The sequence below is a fragment of the Diabrotica undecimpunctata genome, chromosome 9, assembly GCF_040954645.1.
Source record: "Diabrotica undecimpunctata isolate CICGRU chromosome 9, icDiaUnde3, whole genome shotgun sequence".
NCBI classification, from domain to species: domain Eukaryota; kingdom Metazoa; phylum Arthropoda; class Insecta; order Coleoptera; family Chrysomelidae; genus Diabrotica; species Diabrotica undecimpunctata.
In genome coordinates, this window is record NC_092811.1 from 54523618 (window position 1) to 54550156 (window position 26539).

The window sequence follows — 26539 nt, forward strand, 5'->3', positions numbered from 1 at the left end:
GAGATCTCGCCGCTTTACTTGCTTTTAAGCTTTGATGTCATATTTCTTCTTCAACATCTCCGTAACTAGTCATATCTATTCCCAGATATCTAAAATTTGCTTCCTGCTTTATTATTTTCCCATCAATTTCGATTTTACATCGTAGTGGTTATTAAGATGTCATACATTTGATTTTTTCTGCTGATATTACCATATTGTATTTCTTGGCTGTTGTATTGAAGATGTGTGTTAATCTTTGTAGGTCGTCTTCTATCTCGGCGATTAATGCGGCGTCGTCTGCATAACATAATATTTGGATTTCTTTGTTCCCCATTCTGTAATCATGTCCTTTACGTACTGCTTGTATTATTTCGTCCATTACTATATTAAAGAGAATTGAGCTTAACGAGTCACCCTCTCTGACTCCGCTTTGTACTGGTATACACTGTGTTAGTTTTCCATTTATCTTTGCCTGTATTCGATTATGGAAGTAGATGTTTTCGATGGTTTGTATTATAATATTTATTGGTATATTTCTTTTATACAGTAGGTGTAAGACGTCTTCGACTTGGATGCGATCGAAAGCCATGGTCAGGTCTATAAAACATAGATATGCTGGTTTATTGTACTCGATGGCCTTTTCTGTGATTTGTCTTGGTACAAATACGGCGTCTACGCAGGATCTTCTGGATGTGAATCCTTGTTGTTCATCTGATAAAGTTGTTAGTTTATTGATTTTGTTGGTTAGGACTTTTGTGGTAAGCTTAAGTGTTGTGTTTAGTAGATTTATACCTCTATAATTGTTGGGATGTTCTTTATCTTCTTTCTTGAACATTGGTATCATTATGCTGTTTCTCCATGCGTCTGGTATCTTGCAGTGCAATATTAGTTTTTGTATAAGTTTTGTCATCTCTAGGATTATATTTTCTCCTCCGTGTTTTAGAAGCTCGTTAGTTATTCCGTCTGGTCCTGGTGATTTTCTATGTTTGAGTGAATTTATGGCTATCTCTACTTCCTGAAAACTGATTTCTATTTCGTGTCTCATTCGTTTGCTGGTATTATTTCGTTCTTATGTTATTGTATTCCTTCAATTCTGCCATTTCTTTCCTTTGGTTTCTTATAAATCTCCATATTTGTTTTTGTGTACCATAGAAGTCGCTTTCCATCCTGTTTGTAAACTGTTTTCAGTGTTCATTTTTTGTTCTTCGTAACAACTGCTTTGTTTTATTTCGTATTCTTCTATAGGTTGTAACGATAAGAATACCAAAGAGAATTGAAGTACTATTATAAAAATAATACCTCAATCAACCATGGGAGCTTATCCTATGCCTTGCTTAGCTCAGTATCTCAAGTGTGAGTTCGTCTTGTCTTAAACTAGGGATTGAACCTGAACTCTTAGCTGATAGCAAATAAGACAAATTTGAACTAAACAGATTTATTAAAAAGAATAAAAAAACAATAATCCACCCTGCCAAAGCTTAGCAATAAGTATTGATACTTATGACTTCGATGGGCTGCTTGTGTGTTGTAGATGTTAGGTCCTCCAATGGTCAATAAATTTTCATAATTTGTTAAGAATTTAGGTTAGGTCCTCCACTGGTTAATAAATTTTCATGATTTGATTAATTCAGTCAATAAACTCGAACGTGGTCAATAAAATTGGAATGTTGTCAATAAACTAAAAATACAACAATAACTGGTATTAAAGACACATCCAAAGGGGTTTAACTTCCTTGCATTTTACAAAATTACAATGAAACAAATAGCAGATGGCAAGGATAAAATGAAATAGAATTATTATTGAACTTTAGCTAAATTTTGTTAAGATTTCTACTGCACAAAATTAAGAAAAAATCATAATCAATTCAAGAAGCGTGGTTTTGAAAGAAGTAAGGTTATGAATATCGTAAATGCTGTCAGAATTATAGAATAAAGATTACGATGAAAGTACTTACCCCAAGAGAATTTTGTAGACCATAAAATGAATCTTATAATAATGTTTGCCTTGTTTTTAAATTTCAAAAAGAGGCAAATAATTATATTCCCACTACATTAGAAAAGTTGACTGACAGAAACTAAGTGGAAGATTGAAATGAAGTTAGCACAGAAGACATAGGACGTAAGCCTATGATAGAAATAGCTTTTGTCAACATGGAACAGAATATCTAGTCTACAGGAAAGAAATAAAGAGGGCGAATATTTATGGAAAATTATGGAATATTTACGGGACAGAAAAAGAAAGAAAAGAAAGACAGAGGGAGGTAGAGAGGGTGCCAACTACTTTTTAAATAAAAAATAGTAAAAAGAGAAACCAAAGTTAAAGGAATTAATAAATTAATTAAGAATTAAAAAAAATTATTTAATTATAAATTAATAGAGATGTGACGTTTATAACGTTACAAGGTATCTCGGGATTCTGGAGTATTAACAAATGGATGTTTTGTACTTCATGTAGGCCTCTCGTTTCTCTTTTATTTCTTTTCTGAACCATGGTGTATTATTGTTGTTTCTTTTGTTCAGTATGACTTTGCGTTTTCCTAGAGCTTCCGTTGCTTCTTCTTTAATGTGGTTTTTAATTTTCTCCCAGCTTGTGTTTATATCTTTGATGTCGTCTATTGGTTTCAGCTGTATCTTCTGTGCTAGCCTCCTTTGGTACATTTCTCTTGTAGAGTCGTTCCACAGTAATTCTACAGTGAATTTTTTCTCGGTGATTTCCTGTAGAAAATGCTTTGGTGTTATTATATATAATAGCTGTATACATAGTTGTAGCTGTATACATAGTGTATAACATACTAACAAAGATAGCTTAAGGCTTTTATTTTGAATGTGAAGAATTTTAAATTCGTCATTGAAAGAATGTTGTATATATACGCACTTCACCTTCTAGATCATAATCATTCTTTTAATGACGAATTTAAAATTCTGCACATTCAAAATAAAGGCATTAAGCTATCTTTGTTAGAGTCTATGGAAATCAACAAATTAAAAAACACAGATATAATTCTGAATGACCAGCTTGAGACAAACAGTTCTCCCCTCCTTAACCTATTTCACTATAAAGTGTAAACGCATACTAAAAATAGATCACTTGAGAAAGGCAATCAGCTGAAACAGCTGTAGTGATAAGAGTTTAAAATAAATTTTGTGGAAATTTTGAAAACAAAATTTTCAGTGTTTTATTGTTACATAAAATGAATTTCCATCAAGTAACGGTCCAATCCATCAATTAATAATTATCTATAGTGTCATATTTCCAGATATTTCAGGGGCTTATGATAACGTCAACTTAAATCTATTGTTCGAAAAGCTAAAGCACATGAGCCTTGATGTGCATATGTGTTAGTTAACTTATTCCTTAAGAGAGAAGTATTCATTCGATGCAATGATAGGTTGATTGGCCCAAAAGTAGTGCTTCAAGATTTACCACAAGGCTCTGTCTGTAGCCCCTTGTTGTTTAATCTATACACTATAGATATTCACAATATATTTCAATCGAGAGTTCGGCCCTGAATGAGCTACCGAGAGGCGTGTTTATTTTGGTCTCAACAAGTAACTATTAACAGTTTATTAAATAGTTAAGTGACAATTATATGATATACCAGTAAGTGAACATATATTAGTTTTGAACAATATAACGTGATAAACCAGTTTTTGGTTGATCTGTAATTTAACAATTATCAATAAGATACGACTCAAGAAACATTATACCAGTTATATTACCTGTTTGATTACTAGTCAGATTCGTATTATTTTTGAACACATGTCTCGTGTTAAAATCATAAATGGAACCTAATATTCAGAGTCTCTTTAAAAGACCACATGTATCGCAATTACGGACAAACCCTAATAAAACCTTCTACACAATTTCCCCCAAAAAAACAAGCAAGTGTGTTCAATTTTTTACATACGAAAAACCATTTCATTTTTCGCTGTAATAATTACTATCATTCTCTACCTCAATTATAAACTTATCACCCTAGTCTAACCCTTGGTAATACTTTCTAGTCCCACTCCTTGCTTGACTCGCTCTTGCCTGTTGACTACCACTAGCAACAGACTTATTCTCTCTACTGTTGGCTGCCGCTAGCAACAGACATTCTCTCTCTCTCCCACTTATAGTTACGCAAAAAATACCGCGAATCCTCTTTTGAATCGTATACAGACTCAAATGTGCTATATCTCGTGATCTCAGTGTTAGTACTGCAAAGCACGTGTTGAGAAACCGGTAAAGACATCTTCCCTGTACGAAGAACAACCGCAAGTGAAAGCCTGCAAATACCGCGACTGTGTGTGTAGCAGCAGTATTTGTAAGACTTTTTATAAACTTGTTTTGCTATTATCTGTATAACCCTTTACTTCTTCTTCTTAGAGTGCCATATCCCTACGGAACGTCGGCGACTACCATGCTTATAATATTTTTATACTGATCTCGGTCTTGCGCTACGTGTAGCAATTGGTCCGCTGTCAAACCTGTCCACTGCCGCAAATTCCTCAACCAAGAGAGTTTCTTCCGTCCTATCCATTTCTTTCCTTCGATTTTACCGTTGAGAATTAGCCAAAGGAACTCATATCTTGGTCCTCTGATTATATGTCCAAGATATTCTAGTTTACGCCTCTTAATAATATTTAATAGAGTTCGTTGATGTCCCATTCTTCGAAGAACTTCTTCGTTTCTAGTTCTGCTAGAAATTAACTTTACTACTCATCCGAATTTATTTGAACCAGCCCTATGTAATACAGTCATACACTGAAATTATATTAATAGTTTCACATATGTACACCCCTTTTTGTACAAATTGTCTTCAGCGCTTTAGCAAATACGCGATAAGTAGTAGATTATGCAAAAAAAATAATGAAACAACTAATAGGTCCAGCTGCAATAATATGCGTACTTCAGTGGCATCAAGAGGAAACAAATCATAAATTAGTTTTATGTTGTTTAGTAAATCTAAATTTTATATAACTTTAATTTTTTAATTAACATGAACACAACTGAAACTGTAATTTATTTTTTCGTCAATTCCTTCAGTGGATGATGCGGTTATAAAAAAATCTGGGATGATAATATTCAAGTTATATAAGATATCTATGTAATCTTACATACGAATAATCAGTTGGCACACCTGTCATATGACACAAAAAAACTTTTCCAGCTGTTTGTGAGTTTCCTATTGTTAAGTTGTAATTAGTATCAAGTTTATGTAATAACAAAATTGGTGTACCTGCATACGAAAGAAACAGACCTATAAGAGTAAATTTTTGTAGAGAAAATTTAAGAAATACAAAAAAATAATAGAAAGAAGGAAAATTCCTAATTAAAAGAAGCAAGAAACAAAGGACAACAGGCTTTTTTAAAATATAGTAAACTTTTATTGATGGCGAGGAAAGCAGTAGAGAATGGAAACAGGAAAGAGAATATGAAGAACATGTAAACGAAAGCAGTAGGCAAAAAAGGACAACATGCCAAAGATCATGTGAAGAGAACAGCTTCACAGAACAAATAAGTACACTGGCCAGGACATCTTGGCAAAAAATTAAATAGTACTGCAAAGACGGACATACGGCTATAGCCCAGATTGAATGGTACGCATGTCTTATGGTCTTATCTTAATCATTTATTTACTTAAATAGTTTTGTTTCTTTTCACCTGTTTGGTAGACAATCCAACAGCTTCTTCTTAGAGTGCCGTCTCCCTACGGAGGTTGGCAATCATAATGGCTATTTTTATTTTTGAACTTGCTGCTCTAAACAAATCAATCGATCTGCATTGATACCAATCACGTAGATTCTTCAACCGTGAGTTCTGTCTTTGGCCAACAGATCTTCTTCCTTGAATCTTTCCCTGTATCATGAGTCTCAAAATTTCATATTTTGGTCCCCTCATCACGTGGCCTAGGTACTCAAGTTTTCTGGTTTGTATAGTGGTGATTAGTTCTGTTTCTTTATCAACCCTCTCCAGTACTTCATTATTTGTAATTTTATCAGTCCATGATATTTTTAATACTCTGCGGTATAACCAGAGTTCGAAAGCGTCGATTCTTTTTAAATTGTATGTTTTAATGTCCAAGTCTCAGCTCCATATAATAATATTGAAAATATATAACAGCGAATGGTACGTAGTCTGATCTCCAAATTTAGATTTTTGCACGTTAGGAGTGGCTTCATTCGTATAAATGCTGATCTGGCAATCTCTATTCGCCTGTTTATTTCTGCAGTGTGATCATTGGTTTCATTGATCAAAGTTCCCAAGTACTGATATTTTTCTACTTGTTCTATCACGTTACCATTGATTGTCAACAGGTGATGTATATTTGTGGTCTTTTTGTAATTAGCATGTACTTCGTTTTTTTAGCGTTTATAGTAATTCCCATCTCAGCACTATTCATACTTAAGCTTTCGATAAGATGTTGTAGATCTTCTATACTCGTTGCTATGATCACAGTGTCATCTGCATATCGTAAGTTGTTAATTAATTTTCCGTTAACGGTAACTCCCGCTTTGATATTATTCAGCGTGTTAATATTTTAGCCTATATGTGTGATTATCTTTTTTTTTCATCTTTATAAAGGGAGGGTCTGGAATCTCCAAAAGACATCTTAGTCCAGGACGCTGCTCGACTGACCTTAGTGCAGGATTCGTTCTCCCGGCGATAGTTTCCGAAGTACTTAAAAATGCTCTCTCAACGCCTATCTGCTAAACGATACAATCCTCTTTCATCCAGCGATCCGGAAGCGGAATGGCCGCTGTAAGGCCGGCATCACTTCCGAACCACTATCTTCATTCATTCATTCTCCATTTATCCACATATCTGCAAGGCACGAGGCTCCCTGTCTCGTTCCAGGTAGCGCGTAGAAGACTCTCATCGCTCCTAGTACGGCATCACTCCCAAACGGGCATTTCCTCCTTCCCCACAGTCTGACTCACGCATTCTAACTCATACATTCTGACCCACTTTTCTAGCTTTAAATTCCAGCATCTTTCCCTCTTACCTTTGTCGTTGGTCCAGCTGTCTTTCTTCCTCTTCTTTTTTCTTGATCTCTACACGGATATAGTTGTGTATGCTAGTCCAACCTGCTTTATTTTCAATCATTCTCTCAATCATTTCTCTCACTGTAACAAAATTTACACCTGTCTCTCTTTCCATTCTGTTCCTTTCTACTATCCATCTGTTGCAATCTAACATCGTATGTGTCACAGTATCCGAGTGTCCACAGTATAGGAATTCATCTGTGTCAGCCTTTCCGAATCTAGAGAGGTAGGCCCGAAAGCACCCGTGTCCTGTGATCATCTGCGTCAGGAAATAATCCAGTCGCCTGTGGTCACAGTCCACCCAGTCTCTTATGTTCGGGATCAACATTTTCGTCCACTGTGTCACATCCTCCGTGTTGTTTTATTCTTCTTGCCATCGTTCAATTGACCTTTCCTTTTTCTCATCACGGGCCACTACCAGTACAGCGAGGTCATCCTCGAATGCGAAGGGGGTTGTATCCTCTCCGTATTCACAGTCCGTCATATGCCAGGTTTCATAGCGTCGGGCCAAAGACAGATATCTGTGGGACCCCGGCCGTCACGTCCACGATCGTACCCTTTTCCACCATAATCCTTTTCTCAGACAGATACTCCGCCACCACATTCATCAGGTAACCAGGATATTCTCTCTCCTCCAATGCCTTCATTACCTCGCTCCACTGCAGCGTATTGAATGCATCCTTAACAACAAACAACAGAAGGGCCGCCCAGCGATGTCCATCCCCTCTGTTGCGCAATGCTTCGAGTATACTCACGATTGCATCAATCGTGCTTTTTACTTTACAAAAACCAAATTGCCTCCGAGATAAACCACCTGACCTTGCTTGACTTGCAGCATTCTTTCATACAGCCTACCGATGTATGGAAGAAGACAGATGGGGCGATACTTTTCTCTAGCCTTGGGGAGCAGTATTAACCTCGATGAACTTCAAGGCTCAGGAAAAGTTTGTGCTTCCAGCAGTGCATTGTGCATGTGTTCCAAAAGCCACGGAGGCTCCGCCCCCCTAGACCCTTCACCGACTCAGGTGGTATCTGATCCAGTCCGGTGGACCTACGCGTCTTCACTGAACCCAATGCCTCGACAAGTTCATCCACGGTAAAGGGTACGACTCGCTTAGCTCCTTCATCCCTCCATACACCATGCCATCTGTCGTCTGAAAAGAGCTCTCGTGTTACCTCAAGCTTCTTGTCCATATGCATTTCGTAAGAGGATACGCATCGAACTTCTTCATGACGATCTTGTATCTCTGACCCCAGATGTCCTCATCCAGCTCTTCACACAACTCTTTCTAGTGACTCTTTCCTGTAAAGTTCCCTCTTCCTTGCGCGGTACTCTTCCTCGATCTCCTCGATGACCTCAGGGTTGATTCCTGCTCTGCTCCTTGCTCTCGTTAACCTTCTTCTCATTGCTATATATTCATTTCTTAGTGCCTCGATATCCTCATTCCACCAGTATGGCATCCTGTTGACATGTTGGCGACCTATCTTGCTTCCTTTCATCTCTTCTTTAATGACTCTCTCCAGCCTTTCCACCGTCGATGATTGACCCTGCATTATCCTTATTCTAAATTTAACCAGCTCCTCGTATTCTTTCCAGTCATTCCCATTGCCGCATCTACCCCTGACGTCCCGGACGCACGCAGCCCGTTAGTGGTCCCCGTTCCGGTTATCGAGAACTCAATGTACCGATGTTCAGTTCGGGTGTAGTCTGGCAAAACCTTCCAGCCTCCTGCTTTCGCCGCTATTCCTTGTGTCGCCATGGTCACGTCGATATACGTACCTGTACCTCTCCTAACAAAACGTAGGTTCAAGATCTGTGTTCAGAACCACTAAGTGTAGAGTACCCACCCAGTCAGTCAGTATCCTGCCGCGAATGTCGGTGATGGGAGATCCCCACTCCGCTGCTATTGCGGTAAAATCTTCCAGTACTACGTATTCTCCTACTGTGTTACCCACTTCCTGCATGATGTCGTCAATCTTCATCTCGTATTCGCCCACCGTTACGTTTGGAGAATTATAACAGCAGACTAGCCCCGCACCTTCTCCATCCGAACAATCACATATCCTTCTTTCGCCTTAATTTCATACACTCGCAGCTTTCTATTGTAGATTCGTACAGCAGCCCTCCCGGTCGTATCTACAAACCATCCTCTTCTCTTCACCGCTGTTGGATTTGGTTCCGCCGTCACCAGCACTTCGATGTTCTTTTATACTGCCTCAACCTCAGCTCTCGAGTACTGTTTTCTTTATTTGCCATTTCTAAGTCTTTCGCGCTCTCTTTTGTACTGTTTCCACTCGCGTACTCTTCTTGGGACTAGTCCTCAGTGATTCCTATTTTCAACCAGTCGGTTGAACTTTGGGCATATTCTTTAATTCACAACATGCCCAGTCACGTTGCAGTTTAGGCATCTGGTTGTTTCTTCCTTGCATTCTAGCGCTATGTGACCCTCTTTGCCACATCGGAAGCAACATTCCCTTCTGTTCTGCCCCTTGCAGTGTGATTATCTAGATTGGGACGTCCGATTGTATCGGAAACCAATAATTAGTAACTGCATAATACTCCACAAAAATCCTACTAACAAGCTTAATTTTGCTGAGGATATCAATTTGTGGACCCCAAAAAGATGCAAAAATTTTACCATTTTTACCCCCAGGCTTCCCCCTAAAACCTCGTTCATAAGGGTGGGGGGAATGAAAAAAAAATATTTACCAAGAATTTGTACGCCCTAAAAAACATGTTTCAAACAAAAAATGTAGCTGAGGTAATTTTAAATAAAAATGTTAATTAGCACTTTTTCTGTAGAATGAACCGTCCTCTAAGAAACAAAGCTTGAAGCTAACGGTGTTTTTCAATGTCAGGTACGCGCACGAGATAAATTTTAAATAAAAGTTGTATAAACTCGACTGTAAAAATTTTATATCTTTTGATCAAACTGTCCTATCGACAAAAATCAAAATGCGTTTTAAAGGTGAAGAAAGCAGCTTTCATATGTAACGTTTGCATATTGCCGCAAATAAAGTCAGTTTCTATTAAATAAACGTACCTATAACAATTTTTACCATTTTTTACGATTCTCATGAGATCAATAAAATTTATCACTTCCATTGACTGGTTACTATAGAATTTTCATTGTTTACATTATTTTAGCAACAAGTGTGAGACATTTGAAATATGCCTAAAAACATTGAATTTAAACTTCCACATTACAAATGATCTAAAACGGTTAAAACACTTTAATTTCTTACACTTACTAACTGCACTGTTTCTCTTATTAGCTAACATGTTTTTAATAGTTGGCATAGACTAACAAAAAAACTCTTTTTATCTGAAGTTGAAATTTTTGACAGTTTTCTCAATAAAATAATTTTACAGTCCTGTATACCAGATTTAATTAATGCTTGTACAAAATCGAGAAACGTTGCTCTTTAATAATTTAGGATTTTAACCTTTGTGATAATGATATTTTATATTGTATCAATTAAAAATCATTGTAGAACTGTTTATTTATAAATTTTATTTTGTTTTATTTAGGCCCTGGGCACAAACCGTCGGACCCCAGCTCAAGAGAACACATAGGACAAACAAGTTCCCAAAGCGTAGTGGTCGCAGTAGATAGGATATTTACTGGATCGACAAGGCTGGATGGAGACGCTATCGTTGAGTTCGTTAAGGCTTTATGTAAAGTTTCATTGGAGGAGTTAGCCCATGCGGGGCATCCCAGAATGTTTTCCTTGCAAAAGATTGTTGAGATTTCTTATTATAACATGGAGAGGATTAGGTTACAGTGGTCAAGAATTTGGCAGGTAACTAAAAATATTGACATCTTGATATTTTCAGATATTTTAATTTCCTCGTTTGGTTAAGATTAAGGTACCAGTTGGCTTCTGCCTCTTTTATTGGTCGCATATATTTAGTGTCACCATTTTTGACTGATAGATCAAAATGTTTCCTTTTAGATAGTTCTTCAATCATCGACACTATGTTACTACTTTTTAATTTGATTCAAGTTTTAATATGTAAATCAAACGTTCTTAAATCTTTTTTGATGTGTTCTAAAATCGGAATTAACCATAATTTCCGTTGAACGCTTAGATTTTCAGTTCGGAAATAGTTTTCAAAATACTACTACTTATCGGTTTCTAACGTTCTCCGCCGTTTTCCGACTTCCAATCGCCACTCAGTCCGGTTGTTCCATAGGTCTTCTTCTATGCCCTCTCTCTCAGTTCTTTATTTATTCCTTCGCTCCAACTTTTTCTCGGTCTACCTAGTGTTCTCTTTCCCTTCTGTTTGCCATTTTAATATTTCTTTTGGTATTCGTTTTTCATCCATTCTTTGTATGTGTCCGAATCAGATAAGTTGTTTTGTTGTTAGGTCATCTGTGATTGTTCGTTTGATTCCCATTAATTCTCTAAAGCGTTCATTGGTAATCCTTTCTCTTCTAGATCTCCCTGCGGCTCTTGTCCAAAAATTCATTTCCGTCGCTTTCAGCGTTGCCAGTGTTCTTTCTTTCAGTGGCCATACCTCACAGCTGTATAAAGTGATACTTTTTACTATAGTCTCATATATCCTCTTTTTATTTTCTTTGCTGATGGATTGGTCCCATAAAATGCTGTTTAACATTGTGCCGGCTTTTCTCCCTTACGTATTTATCTCTCTTATGGCTTTGTCTTATGTTCCATCTTGTGAAATAGTGATACCTATAGACAAATTCACGAGAGGATTTCAGTACAGTGTTTATGAGAAGCGACGTTGCCGCTTAGGCCGCTAGGCACGTTCATAGTCTGCAGGTGTGATACAGGACCGCGTTGGCCCTCCTGTACGATAACATTAAATCATGCAATCCTATTAGAAGTAAATGTAACATTATTTACAACTTCAATATTTTGCAAATTACACAAAATTTAATAAAACTATTTCCTTTGAAATCTTTTTTATTAAATTATACAGGGTGTAACAACAGAACGGAGTCTACTAGGGAAACTGCTACAAAATAAATTCGTAGCTCCGTAGCGGCTACAAATTTAAATTGTTAATTTATATACCGACAGGATATATACCAACTTGAATCAATTATTACTATTAACAATCTCAACAATTATTACAAAGAAAAGTGTGTATACACCAAAGAATAAAATTACGCTAATAAAAGAATAAAAATTTATGTAGCCTAAACGCTACCTAATGAATAAAGATAAGACTTACAATAACAGTGTCTGGTCTCTACTCCATTTTGGAAAAATCGTCCTCACTGGAACTGCCGGTGTTGGCTGTGATAATCACCGGTAGGATATCTTCTTATAGGTTGTCAGCTATCCACATTTCTTTTTCAATTCTGATGACATCCTGTATATAATTTTGCCACTGTTCAGCAGAGACATTGGCAAACGCTTCATGGATGAGTTGTTGCACACGATCTTTTTTAAAGTCAGTGTTTCGGGCTGCAACGTAATGTTTAACTTGGCTCCAAACCATCTCTATTGGATTAAGCTCACAGTGATAGGAAGGCAATCGTAATACTTCTACGTATTTCTCGACCAAAGTTTCGATGTTATACTTGTCGTATATATCTGCATAACTGTTTGCTACATCCAATAGTTCTGACTTTAAATAATCTTCTTCATAAAATATATCCTTCTCTCGTAACCATTCTTGAATTTGTTGTTTGTTTCAGGAGCTTCTTGGGAAATTTTGTTTGCATGAATGATATGGAGCATTATCCATTACAACCACATTTTTTTCTCCTTTTGGGAGGTTTGCGATTAGTTTATTTTCAAACCAGTCTTCGAAAAACTCGCCGTTCATTTCGTCTTGGTAGTCGCCAGAATCTTTTTTTGCTAAAAATACACATTCTGAATTTGGTAGAAAACCTCTATCAGATCTAACATATAACTAGACAAATCTCGGACCTCTTTGTTTTGGATCATTTAGACCAGTAGTCAAGCCTTTTAAAAATGCATCCTTATAACTGGTTATGGTTGAATCCATCCATACCTTATTTACTGTATGTCGGATATTTACCCAACTTTCATCCAAATAGAAAATGTATCCTTGATTTCGATAATTCTGAATTTTTCTAAGAAATTTAGCCTCCAATTTATTATGTCAGGACGTTCCATCATTACTGCTTTCTTTACTCTTTTTTCATAAACAAACCCCTTCTCTCGCAATAGTCGATATAGAGTACTTTTGGAAAATTTAGGCATATGTTCGTGTAAATTAACGGCATCAAGGATAGCTTTGATTGTGGGAGGTATGTTCTTTAAGAAAAATTCCATGTGAACAAGTCTTCTCAATCGGCTCCTGATATTCTCATCGTAGGTAAACTCCCGATTGGTTTCCTTCTTGGTTCGTTTATGTGGGTTTTTCAGAATTTTGGGTAAGTCTCCATTAGGATCCAATCCTTCCTGACGAATTTTCCAGACTGTCCTGTCGCTAACACCCAGCGCTGTACTTGTTGTAGAAACAATTTGTGTTGGAGTCAGATCGGAATTTGTTTTTGTTGTATATATCAACATATTCAAAATAATTTGTCGTGCATATAAATCTAAGATTTGTCCTTGTTTGAAACTTTTCACCTCTAAATGCTCCACGTTTTTGACACAGTACATAAAAAAAGTTTAAAAATAAATTGCACTTATTTTTTAATAAGTTAACGTACCTTCTCGAATGTACACACAAAACAGTTAAACCGTTTCTACAAACTGCAAAACTGCTATAGATATACGCACTCGTATAACAATTAGTAGATACTATTATCAGGAAAATTCTAAAGGGTATTTAATTACAACAATACCGAAATTTCTACATGGTTAAACCATTTCTACAAACGCCCATTAGTCAGTACGCTATTCTACGAATTCTACGACTTTTACTTCGGAGGTCATTATCGAAATACAAAATATTAATCAATTACAAAAATTTTGTTGTTAGTAAAAAAATTCTTCTAATAATTAAATTTAATCTGACTCATTCATATCGGCAAATCAAACATATTAAACATTTTAAAGTAGAAAACATCAAAATGATATTGCCAATATTTATGAGTTGCAACGGTTTTATTGAAAGATAGTTCATTCAATTATATGAAATCAACTTTAACTTAAAAATATCAGTCACAAAAATCATAGCATGTGATTAGTGTTTTAGGTTAAATCTTTGTATTTTGTGCTAAGGTATCTCCAGTTACTATATGGATTACTGTTAATGAAACACCCTGTATGTATCCTCGATATATTTTTGACTTATCTACTAATCGTGGCATTTTCTTTCTATTCATTTCAATTCTATTCAAATGGTCTCCAAACATCCATTTCCGTAAATATGACAACAAGAGATGTAAGACATTTTCTATTCGTCAAATACAACAGTGCTCAACAATTGATAAGGATCGAAGTAATATTTTACTCCAGAAATTGCCGAAGTTTGCAAAAATTTAATATAATTAAAGTAATATTATTACGCCGACTTTATTATCATTATATGGCCGCCGACATTATGGCCATTTTTTACTAGGGTCAGCAAAAAGTTGAATATTAAAGCCGTCTATTTTTATTTATTCTATTCAAGTCATCATACTAGGATCTCAACAAACTTTTAAAATATTTGAAATCATAATTATGATCCTTATCAATTGTTGAGCACTATATTACGACGATGTCCGAATATTTTCTGGACATTAGGGCAAATCAGTGAATGGTAGTGCAAAATTGCAAGTGCTCCGTGTGTAAGCACGGCGATGAACTAGCAACGCTGCAGCGTTTTCTTTTATTTGATTAACATTGTCCGTAAAAGCCAACGCTGAAATTTACTGGTGAATCCGAGTTTAGATATTTGTAGTCACAGCAGTGCTTTATCGTGGTGTTATCGTCTAATATGAGATATTTTTGTTCTAGTCCAATGCACAGGTATTCGGATCTTGTACTTACATCTTGTACTCTCAGTCGGGTTTTTTGTTTTGTTACAATATAATCATTGATTTTATGTTTCGTGTTTCCTGAATCCATGTATAGCTGTGTATCAGTTTATGTGGAAAGTATTCATTTAAGATTCTGAGTTGATTCTGGTTGCATAAATCTATGAATCTTTCACCATTGTTGTTCGTGGTGTCTTCTCCGTATTTTCCTACTATTTCATCCGCATATTTTCTTCCTACTCTACTGTTAATATCCCCCATTAATATTATTTCCCGCGATTGACTTATTTTCGATATTTCTTCGTGAAGCTGTTCAAAAAATGCGTCTTTTACGTTGGCTAGTGCCTCGTTATTTATTGCGTATACGCCCATAATTGTTAGTTTATATCCGTGAAGACACATATTTACTTTAATTAATCTTTCACTTATGGCTTCCCAGGTTGTTATGAACTTTCTTAGTCTTCTGTGAATCATTAAATAAATTCCCTGTTGAGCTCTACATTCTTTTGGTACTCCAATATAGAAATGATCATATTTTCCTAGATTTTCAGAGCCAGTTCCCTTCTTTTTTAGACAAATCTCAAATTATTTTGTCTTATTACTTGGTAATACAAAATAAGTCTTCTAATAATTTAGTTTTATGTATCTCAGTTATATTGACAATTCAGACAAATTTGAAAGTAAAACATTAAACGTCAACATTTTTGAGGCGCGACTTTATTGGGAGATAGTTCATTAGATTCTTTAAAATCAACTTTAACTTATAAATAATATATATATATATATATATATATATATATATATATATATATATATATATATATATATATATTGCATTATCTAAATAAATTATAAGAAATAATTAAATGAATCAATCAATTAACTATAAAATTTTCTTTTCATTTAGGTTCTTGGCGAGCACTTCAACACTGTTGGCTGTAGTAACAATGAAGAAATTTGTTTTTTTGCCGTCGACAGTTTAAGGCAGCTATCGATGAAGTTTATAGAGAAGGGAGAATTTTCTAATTTTCGTTTTCAGAAAGATTTTCTGCGTCCATTCGAGTATATTATGAAAAACAACGTATCTCCCACTGTTAGGGATATGGTGGTGAGATGTGTGGCGCAAATGGTGAATTCTCAGGCGAAAAATATAAGATCAGGTGAGTCCGTAAATAAGGTACATAATATTTATAATACAGTGTGTCATTTTTTAAACTTACAATGGGCTATATCTCACGAACAAAAGCTGATATCGAAAAATGCTTGGAGCATTTCTAGGATACGCAAAAAAATCGTTTCTAGGATAGTAAGAAGAAACTAAAATAACATGAAAGATAACTCACCCGCATCAACACTCTTGACCCCACCCACCACAACCAAAAAAATTTAAATTGCAAACCCCTACTTGTGATACATCATTGAAAAGACTATAAAAAATGCTATCCAATGGTATAAGTAATAATTATACAGGGTGAAGCAATAATTGTGAAACTTTGGCTTAAATGGAATGAGGTTTTTGTTGAACTACAAATTTGTTAAAAATCTCAATTAAGTAAATGTTCAAGGTGAGTTCCAGTACTCGCTTAGCTTTCATAGTATACATTCTATTGCTCCTGTTATCAATAGTGCTACGGAAAGTGTAAATCAACAAAAACAAAACAAATTAGCGTATCAGTGTATTAATAAAAGTGGTCAACTAATTGACTAGTAGATAAAAACTGAATACATTACCTGCTTTTAATGGGCCAGGAATTAATTACAACCAACAAATGTTGTCCACAAATAATGGACTTACTATACAGGATGTCCCACCTTACAACACATACACACCACAACACCAGCAACCTCAGAATATTGAAGCTCACACACAGTTCCCACACAGTATGCAATAAATAATAGCCAACACCACCATAGAAGATCATCAACCAGCGATGAAGAATTCTTAGGATTTGACAAGAGCGAGAAAAATAAAGAAAATCCTTGGCAAGTAGTCAAAAAAACCTTGAAAAGATGAAAAGTAGATTAATTACTATTTAAATGGGAATAAGCCACAATTAAAGGTTAAAGTAGGTTTATTGACTTTTCAATTTCCACTTCGGAAATCGTTCTCAAAATACAAACATTAGTAAATTAACTATATAAATTAACTAAGCTTACTCCAGTATTGAAAACAAATATTTAGTGAACATTCAATATTTGTTTTAAAATTTCTTCTCCAAGGGGGGGAGATGTAAAGAAAAACTATTGTTTTGTTTTCCTTTAATATTATTTCTATTTATATTCTAATTTACTAATGTTTGTATTTTGAGAACGATTTCCGAAGTGGAAATTGAAACGTCAATAAACGTATTTTAACCTTTAATTGTGGCTTATTCCCATTTAAATAGTAATTAATTCTTTATCCTATTGAAAATAATGTAAACAACATTTTTTGACCAGTAATGTCTAATCTTGAAGTATTTATTCCCTAAAATTATTAACGAAATATACCAAATATGTATTATAAACGTGCTACAAAACATTTAAACGCAACTGCGATCACAGAAGGAAGGTCAAACAAAATCGGTCTTAGACTAATTGAAAACTAGTTACATGCCCACGAGTCGGAGCGCCTCGTGGGCGAGTCTCTGTGCTGTTACGTCGCCGAGATCACAAAAAAGTTGGAAGCGCAATCGGTTTCAGAACGTAGTTTTAAAAGAGTTGCGCCGTGAGCGCTGGACCTTACTCTTACATAAAATTCATACTTTTTGACAAACCGCGTATATGTCCAAAAAAAATTTAATTTTTGATGGTAGTGTTCTAGGTTTTCGATCATTTAGAACTTTTTATTGCACTATCATTTAACGGCATTTAATGCAATGATATAACTTTATAATGTTCAATTCATCAATACTATTTAAATTTATTTTGAACCAGGTTGGAAAAATATTTTCTCCGTCTTTCATCTAGCGGCGGGTGATCAGGAAGAGGGAATAGTCGAACTGGCGTTTCAAACAACAGGTAAAATCATTATGGAGCTGTATGAAAAGCAGTTTCCTACGATGATCGATTCGTTCCAAGACGCTGTCAAATGCCTGTCGGAGTTCGCGTGCAATGCGAGGTTTCCAGATACCAGCATGGAGGCTATTAGGCTTGTAAGAGCTTGTGCCTGCAGTGTTAACGGTGCTCCACACTTGTTTGCAGAACATGGAGGTAAGTATATCTTTACTGACCTATATCCGAACTTAATGTCAAATGCCTGATAAAAGAGATGTCAAATAGTTCAATGAACGCATTAGATCATTGACCGGGCATTTCGAAAATTAATTGGTAAAATAGATATTTTAACGTTATAGATAGTTTTTTTCGTATATAATTGAATTGATGATGTCTCTATTCAATTATGACCCCCGGAGGGAACGTAGTGGTCATTGTGTTGTCGTGTATTGTCCTCCCCCAAAGATCTCTCTCTCTGGTCATTTGTTTTGGTCTTTTGCATATGCCTGTAATTTGATCAATCCATCTTGTTGGAGATCTTCCTCGTGATCTTCGGCCTTCTACCTTCCTTTAATAATAAATCTTTCTTTGCTTTCTGTGTCTGCTCTCATAACATGTCCAAAGTATTTTAATTAATGGAGGTGGATTTTGCTGGATAGCCGTTTGCTAACTTTTACCTCATTTAGAGTTGAATTATTATTGTCCGATATATAGTGGTGAGTGGCGTCTATCTTTCTTGTTTCTGCTTATCGTAGGGTCCAATATTCACATTATACATATTCCGGGATCCTACAGTATTCACTGCCTTCCCTCGTTCAACCATTTCCATCTCTCTCTGTTGTCGTCTACTTCGTTCATCTAGGATCTTCGGGGTCGTCCTCTTTTCCTCCTTCCTATGGGGCCCCATTCGGTTATTCTCTTCATCTATCTGCTGTCGCTAGTTATTCTAACATGTCTATACCACTTTAGTCTTTTTTGTTCTATATATGTTAGCATGTCTGTTTCTATTGATGTTCTTTGCTTTATTTCGTCATTACTTCTCATATCCATTCTTGTTACTCTGCAGCATCTTCGCAGGCATTCCATATATCTTACTGCTGTTTTTCTTATTTATAATCCAATTTTCAGCCCCATATGTCATAATACTTCGCAATAACGTTTTATAAATATGTGTTTTTGTCTTCATATTTAGGTGTCTATCCCACCATACTGAGTTAAGTTGTCGGATTGCTGTTCTTGTTTGTCCTAATCTTTGTGTAATTTCTTCCTCTGTTGTTGCCTTTTTCGTGATTATAAACCCCAAGTATTTGAATTTATCCTTTCCTTGTAGATAGGTACTCTGTTTTACTCTGAGGTTAATATCTAGTCAGCCTTGGTATATTCTTCTTGTAGTTTCTTCATCATGTAACTGAGGTCTTTTTGATCTTGTGCAATCACTACTTGATCGTTTGCAAAGGTTAACGTATATAGGTATTCGTTTCGTACCGGTACTCCCATGCCTTCGCATTTTCTTTTCCATGTAGTCAAGGCTTTCTCTAAGTATATTTTGAATAGGGTTGGAGATGTCGACCAACCCTGCAGAAGTCCTTTTGTTGTGGTGAAGTCTCCTATGATTCTTGTTTGTATTTTAATGGGCACTATATTTTCTTTATACAGAGCTTTTGTAGCTTCTATGAGTTCTGTCTATATTTCTAATTTGTACATTGGCTCCCATATTTCTGACCTTGGTACAGGGTCATACGCCTTTCTCAGGTCCACAAATGCGAAATGTATATCTCTATTTCTTACTTTTTTTCCAACAGTTGTTCCAGTGTGTATATGTGGTATATGCATGATCTTCCCGCCGTGAAGCCTGCCTGATCCTTGCCGATTTTGCCTTTTATCGCTTGCTCTATCTTTTCTCGCAGTATCTTTCCATATAATCTTCCTATTGATGATATTACGCTTATTCCTCTGTCTTTTTCTCCTTTTTTAAATATAGATGTCATATATGCATCGCTTCGTTCCTTTGGGAGCTGTTCTCCATTTATGGCTTTCTGAAATATCCATTTTATCATCAGGTGTAATTCTTTTGAGCCGTACTTTATAAGCTCAGATGAGATGTCTCCAGGTCCCTCGTCTTCGCCTGTTTTCTTTTCCAATGAATTGTGGTCTTTGTTCTGTTAATAGTTCTTTATAATAGTGCTTCCATTCTTTGTCCTGTATATTTCCCGATTTAATTTTTTCTTTTGAGTTTTGTTTCAATTCTCTCAGTACTTTCCATGACCCCAAAGTTCTTGTACCTCCCATGTATGCTTCAATATTTAAGCAGGTTCTTTCCCATTCTTCATTCTTTTGCTGTGTTATTTGTTTTTTCACTTCTATCTTTTTCTATATATTCTTTATAAACTTTATCGTTGTTTGTAGTCAGCCATTTTCTGTCTAGTTGCTTTTTTTCGTCAATTATTCTTTTTGTTGGTTCATTTTGAAGATGAACAACTAAAACGATATGAACCAAAAGCTTTTCGGTACAACCAAAAAATTGAGGTCTACCTTTTCTTTTTCGAAATTTTAAATAATCACGTAATTCGTTTTTTTAATAATTATATGTCGATTTTTATAGTTTTTGAATATTTTGCATAAGAATTTTGCTTAGTTGAGGAGATATGTTGTGGAATGCAATTTTTAGATTCCCCATGTCTCTCTTAATATCTTTATCAACGTCTGTTTTGCCTTGCAATTCTTAGAAGGCACAGATTAAAGCGGAATTCTTGAATTTGGTTTCGAAAATTAGTCTACGATTTTATTATCAGATGTGGCTACATTGCGTCTATACGAAGCTATGTTAAAGTTGCTTCCTAAGACAGAAAAGATTTATTTTACGTTCAGAGCGTTTGCGAAAGCCATTCTGATGATGCCTATTAGGCCAAAATACGTATAAGCGGATGCGCAAGCGCCCTGTACGTGAAATCAAATCTTAACTGTCTTTTACTTTTTATTTCGATATACTCTGTACGAGTACTAGAAACCAATTCGCTAAGAATTTTTCTTAGTTGAGGAGATATGTTGTGGAATGCAATTTTTAGATTCCCCATGTCTCTCTTAACATCTTTATCAACGTCTGTTTTGCCTTGCAATTCTTAGAAGGCACAGATTAAAGCGGAATTCTTGAATTTGGTTTCGAAAATTAGTCTACGATTTTATTATCAGATGTCGCTACATTGCGTCTATACGAAGCCATGTTAGAGTTGCTTCCTAAGACAGAAAAGATTTATTTCACGTTCAGAGCGTTTGCGAAAGCCGTTCTGATGAGGCCTATTGGGCCGAAATACGTATAAGCGGATGCGCAAGCGCCCTGTACGTGAAATCAAATCTTAACTGTCTTTTCCTTTTTTTATTATTGTTGTGAAGCTATTTTCTTGTGGCATCTTAAAGCAATTACTATTTTAAAGGGAATAAGCCAAAATGAGTAAAGAGTTATGTAGCTGTAAGGATGGAGAAAGAAATATCCTAAATGATACTGCCCCAATCTTGAACCGATGGGTTGAATTTTTCTACGCAAAATTTAACGGCCATTATATCGAAAAAGCAAATAACACCGTAGCAGATCGAAATGATTGGAATATATTCAATCCAAACGAAAGACCACCTGCCACTGAAGAGATTGCCCAAAGCCGTTAAAAAGCTTAAAAATAATAAAGTACCAGGAACTGATCAAATTTGTAGTGAGCTCTACAAGAATGGTGGCGACGCACTCCCACAAGCACTGCATAAACTTTTACTTATTGTCTGGCAAAATGAGACCATGCCCGGTGAATGGTCTCAAGGCGTGATATGTCCGTTACACAAAAAAGGCGGTCAGCTTCAGTATGACAAATACAGAGGTATTAACCCCGTTAACGGTTAATGTTATTAATAAAACAAGTGAAGAAATTAAAAGACGAATAAACCTTACAAATTGGGTATACTATACTATGGACTCCAAAAACAATTCCACTCAAGAAGTATCCAAAGAAAAACTTTACAAAGACTTGAGCCGTATTTTTTTTGCATAATTAAATGGCTTATTTGTTAAAAATAAGTTTATTTTGACGTTTCAATTTCTACTTCGGAAATCGTTCTCACAAAACATTAATTAATTAAACAATTTTTTTTGATACTTGGTAAAAAAATCTTCTATTCTACTATATTACACATTTTAGAGTAGATGACTTTATATAAAAAGACAAGCACATGCAATGATGACAGTAAAATTCTCCTGTTAGTGATCCCATAGTAAATTATGAGGAAAAAAACTGGAAAAAAAAATCTTTTGATACGATGGAAATAAAAATAAAATTTATTTTAAAGTAAAATTGTGGCTTGTTTCCAGTAAATGTAGTAAATGTATTAAAGTTCCCCAAGAAAATAGCTTCCCTAAGATTTTTATGCCTATGAATTCGCTATCTACTTATATTTTGTACATACTTACATTTCATACAGCTTAATTCCATTCAGCGTTCTTCGGTTACCGCAGCCGCATGTAGCATTAATTTCTTTATTTTTCTTTTTAGGTCTTGAAACTGACATAACCGTATCGGAGGATGATAGAGTTTGGGTACGTGGCTGGTTTCCACTTCTATTTTCCCTCTCCTGTGTCGTTAATAGGTGTAAATTAGACGTGAGAACTCGAGCCCTCACAGTACTTTTTGAAGTAATCAAAACGTATGGAGATACGTTTAGTCCTCATTGGTGGAAAGACCTTTTTAAAGTTTTGTTTAGGTAAGATTGGGTTATGTTATTAGTGATTATTGCGGTAAATCACATTATTTGATGAGTCCGCGGGATAGAAGAAACATGTCAAAATATTTACGTTTTAATATTTTATTACTACGGCAAAATTCGTATCGCCTTAGAATTAAATAATATGTCAAAGTTCAACAAGCTCTTCTTTCGAGCTAATTAAGTAACAGAAATCTTTGGCTAATGAAATGAATCCAGTCGAGGTGTCAATAGCAACTTTTCCACTTCCAATATCTAACAACGCCTTCGAAAACACAATTGCACTTTGATATTGTTGCAAAAACACCCGCATGTTATTTGTTAATTGGGGCGTCTTTACGTGCTGCTAAAAATTTGCTGATGTTAGCATGAGGTAAGTTAGTCCGCAGCTTTTTGTAACGATTTGGCATCCTTCAACCTGTAAACAGGCGTTGGGTGCCAATGTGTAACGTTAAGACTACCAAAGAGAATTGAAATACTATTATAAAATAACACCTCAATCAACTATGGGAGCTTATCGTCTATGCTTCGCCTAGCTCAGTCTCTCAAGTGTGAATCCGTCTTGTCTTAAACTATGAATTAAACAATGAATATTCAGTTGGTAACAAATAAAACAATGAATTAACTAATCATATTTATTTAGCATAAAGCAAAATAATGATACTTAGTTTGCACAAGCAAACCCTGTCTATAGCTTTACAATAAAATGAAATGATACTTATGGCATCGATGGGTTGCTTGCTTATGTATATGATGTTGTTGCCTCCAGATTATGTGTGCACGTCTTACCTAGGTGTTTGCCATTTGAGTGGTTTTAAAGACAGCTGCAGTCTTAGTTGGTTGGTTTTATATGAGGTTCATCCATCGTCGACGATGTTTTCAGGAGGTTACTCTCGAAAGGAGAAGCAGAAATTAGTTTTTTCAATAAACTCTCCCATAAGCCCAATGAGATTTCTGCAGACCATAAAAAGAACCTTATTTCATATTTCCTTCTTTTTTAAATTTCAACTGCACACAAAAAATATCCCAATAGCAACTGTGGGACTCTACTGGACTTCATTTTCTCTTCCTCCAGGGAAGCGAAAATTGGATGAATGTATGACGAAGAATATAAGCATGAATCAGTTTAAAATCATAATAGGCTTCCTGGTCAAGTGACACTTACATACAGTAGGACTGTTTTATTGAGACGTGAGGCTGCAGGTTCTTTATCAGACGAGATGAAACAGTCAACCATATGACTGTACATATGATAAATAAAAAGTTTATTTAAAATCATTTATAAAAGGTATATAATTTAAAATCCCTTTCATCACAGAACGTTTGCGGACTAAAAAGCCTATCATCAGTGTTTTGTTACATGGAATAAGTATTTCCACTTAATTTAAAGCTCACATAAAGGTAAAATTTTGCCTAAGGTTGAAAAAGCAATTTGGTTAAATACTTACTCGGTGCACATGAGTTAACACACTAAATAAATGGGTAAAAACCATTTAGATGGTACACAATTTAATATGTCTTACATTTTATTTAAAGTTATGTTGTCATATTTGAATATTTCTCAGAGAACCTACATGTCAACGTAAAACTCCCACTAGGGGTTGCTGCTGAAGTTTTTGAACGGATGTATGAACAAAGCAGTCGATGTTACTTATAGTATATAGTTCGTTGCAAGATATTTCGTATTTAATCTTCTAGGTATAGTTGTATACAGGGTCGGACTTATATACTGATACATTTTATCAAAATTTTAAGCAATCCCACAAAGTAAGAGAAAAATACATATAGTAATACTTTTATATTAAAATATATATTTAACATAGTGAAAAAATACAAAAAAAAAATATTTTAAACTTAACTATCGTCTACATTTAAATCGGTATCACTACCATCGCTATCGTTTAAATCTATTACTACTCTATTTATAATGTTTTGGAACTGTAAGTATTTTTCTTCTAGTTTTTTGGCATGCTCTTTACATTTTTTCCAATTATCTGCTGTAATATTATTACATTAGGTCTTAATTAAATCTACAACAGTCGAAAATGATTTAGGAGAATTAGAATTTTTCCCCACATTTCTTTTTAATTGAGACCACAACAATTCTATTGGATTCTTTTTTTTACATTTAACTAATTTTAATAGTTTTACAAGTTGTTTTTTTTTGTGTAAGAATCCATAAAATATATTTCATGTTTTGATAAAAATTCTTGAATTTCAGCTTTGTTTGAATCAGTGTTTTGAATTATACTCTTCAGTCTATAATGATACGCATTATCCAAAATAATAACGCTATTTCTTTTTAATTTAGGTAGTAATTGCTACTCAAACCACTTTTCAAACAAAGTACTGGCCATATCTTGATGATAATTTAAGCGACAATCACTTACACTCTTAACAGAGAGTAATAAAGCATCTTCTACCGATCCTGATTCTCTCCCATAATGTAAAATACAATTTCTCTTCCCTCTGGAGGGAGGAAAATTGGTGACGCAATTTTTACTACCATCGGTCCAACATTTTTTAAGTATATCGTGGGTGTCGAACCAAGTTTCATCCAAAATAATACAAGTTCTTCCCTTCACTCCTAAAAGACCTTAGACTCTTCAAATAATCGAACATCCGCTTTATTAAACGGCTGGATTCCATAATTGCCTGCCGTTTATTCACTGTTTTAAACATAAAACCATTAGATTTTAAAAACCTCCAAAAAGTAGTTTTATGACACTCGGGGATTATTTCTTTGTTTCTTTAATTCACTCAAAAGTTTATTTAAAGTTGGTAAGTTATTCACTAAATACATACCTATATTATGATATATTGTTTCCCATATAGCTTTCTTCTTAAAGTGCCTATCCGTTCCGGACGTTGGCGATCATCACGGCTATCTTCACTTTGCTTATTGCAGCGCGGAAAAGTTCAGTGGTAGTCGTGTTATACCACTTTCGCAAATTTTGAAGCCAGGAAATGCGTCTTCTTCCCGGTCCTCTCTTACCATTTACTTTCCCTTGGAGAATCAGCTGGAGAAGGCCGTAACGTTCTTGATTTCTTTTGATTCCAACTTTTTAGTTTTGACGGTCATGAGAATTTCACATTCTTTCCCCATTCTACGCAGGACCTCCACATTAGTAACTCTGTCAACCCAGGATATACGTAAGATGCGCCTATAACACCACATTTCGAAAGCTTCGAGCCGATTCATAGATGCAACAGTCAGTGTCCATGCTTCCATTCCGTAGAGCAGAACTGTGAATATGTAGCAGTTCAATAGACGGCATTTTGTTTTTAATGATATGTCTCGACTGTTGAAAATAGTTCTCATTCTAACGAATGCTGCTTTTGCTTTTATTATTCGCTGTTTAATTTCTGTTGAGTGGTCCCATTGGCTATTTAAATTGGTGCCTAGATATGTATATTGCTCGACTCTTTCGATATTCTGTTGGTTGATTGTAAGTTGAGCGTTTAGTATTGGTTTTTTACTAATTGTCATAAATTTGGTTTTCTTTATGTTAAGATATAGCTGATAAATGAAAATTCGTAATATTCGATGGGCTCCAGAATCCTTTCTTTTTTTCGCAATACTGGACCGTCTTTTATAAGTTCGTACACAGTGGATCGTGACACTTGTGTCAAAAAATCGTCTTTTTGTTTGCTTCTGATTTAACCATCGTCGAAAGAAGACATTATCTGTGGGTGTTTCAATACAATATGCTTGTGACCTATCGCCACCGTATCCTTTTTTGTGTCGGACGTGACGATGGAAAGAAAACTGAAATATATATTAACGAAAAATTCATTGTTAAAGTACAATATTTTCAAAAAGTGTTTAAATAGACAACGTTAATGGGTTCATAAAATTAATATAGAAGGTGCGACATTTGAATAGTTTCATTATTTATTTG

The 26539-nt window shown here is 35.2% G+C and overlaps 1 protein-coding gene across 3 annotated transcripts in view; it reads left to right on the forward strand.

The window, feature by feature from the left end:
* Positions 1-26539, forward strand: part of Sec71 (ADP ribosylation factor guanine nucleotide exchange factor Sec71) — a 174557-nt gene that overhangs the window by 89655 nt on the left and 58363 nt on the right. For all 3 annotated transcript variants that reach the window (XM_072543518.1, XM_072543516.1, XM_072543517.1), the window contains 4 exons: positions 10541-10812; positions 15829-16081; positions 17838-18113; positions 22430-22637. In XM_072543518.1, the coding sequence (XP_072399619.1) occupies positions 10541-10812; positions 15829-16081; positions 17838-18113; positions 22430-22637 (1009 nt within the window). The remainder of the gene's footprint in view (positions 1-10540; positions 10813-15828; positions 16082-17837; positions 18114-22429; positions 22638-26539) is intronic.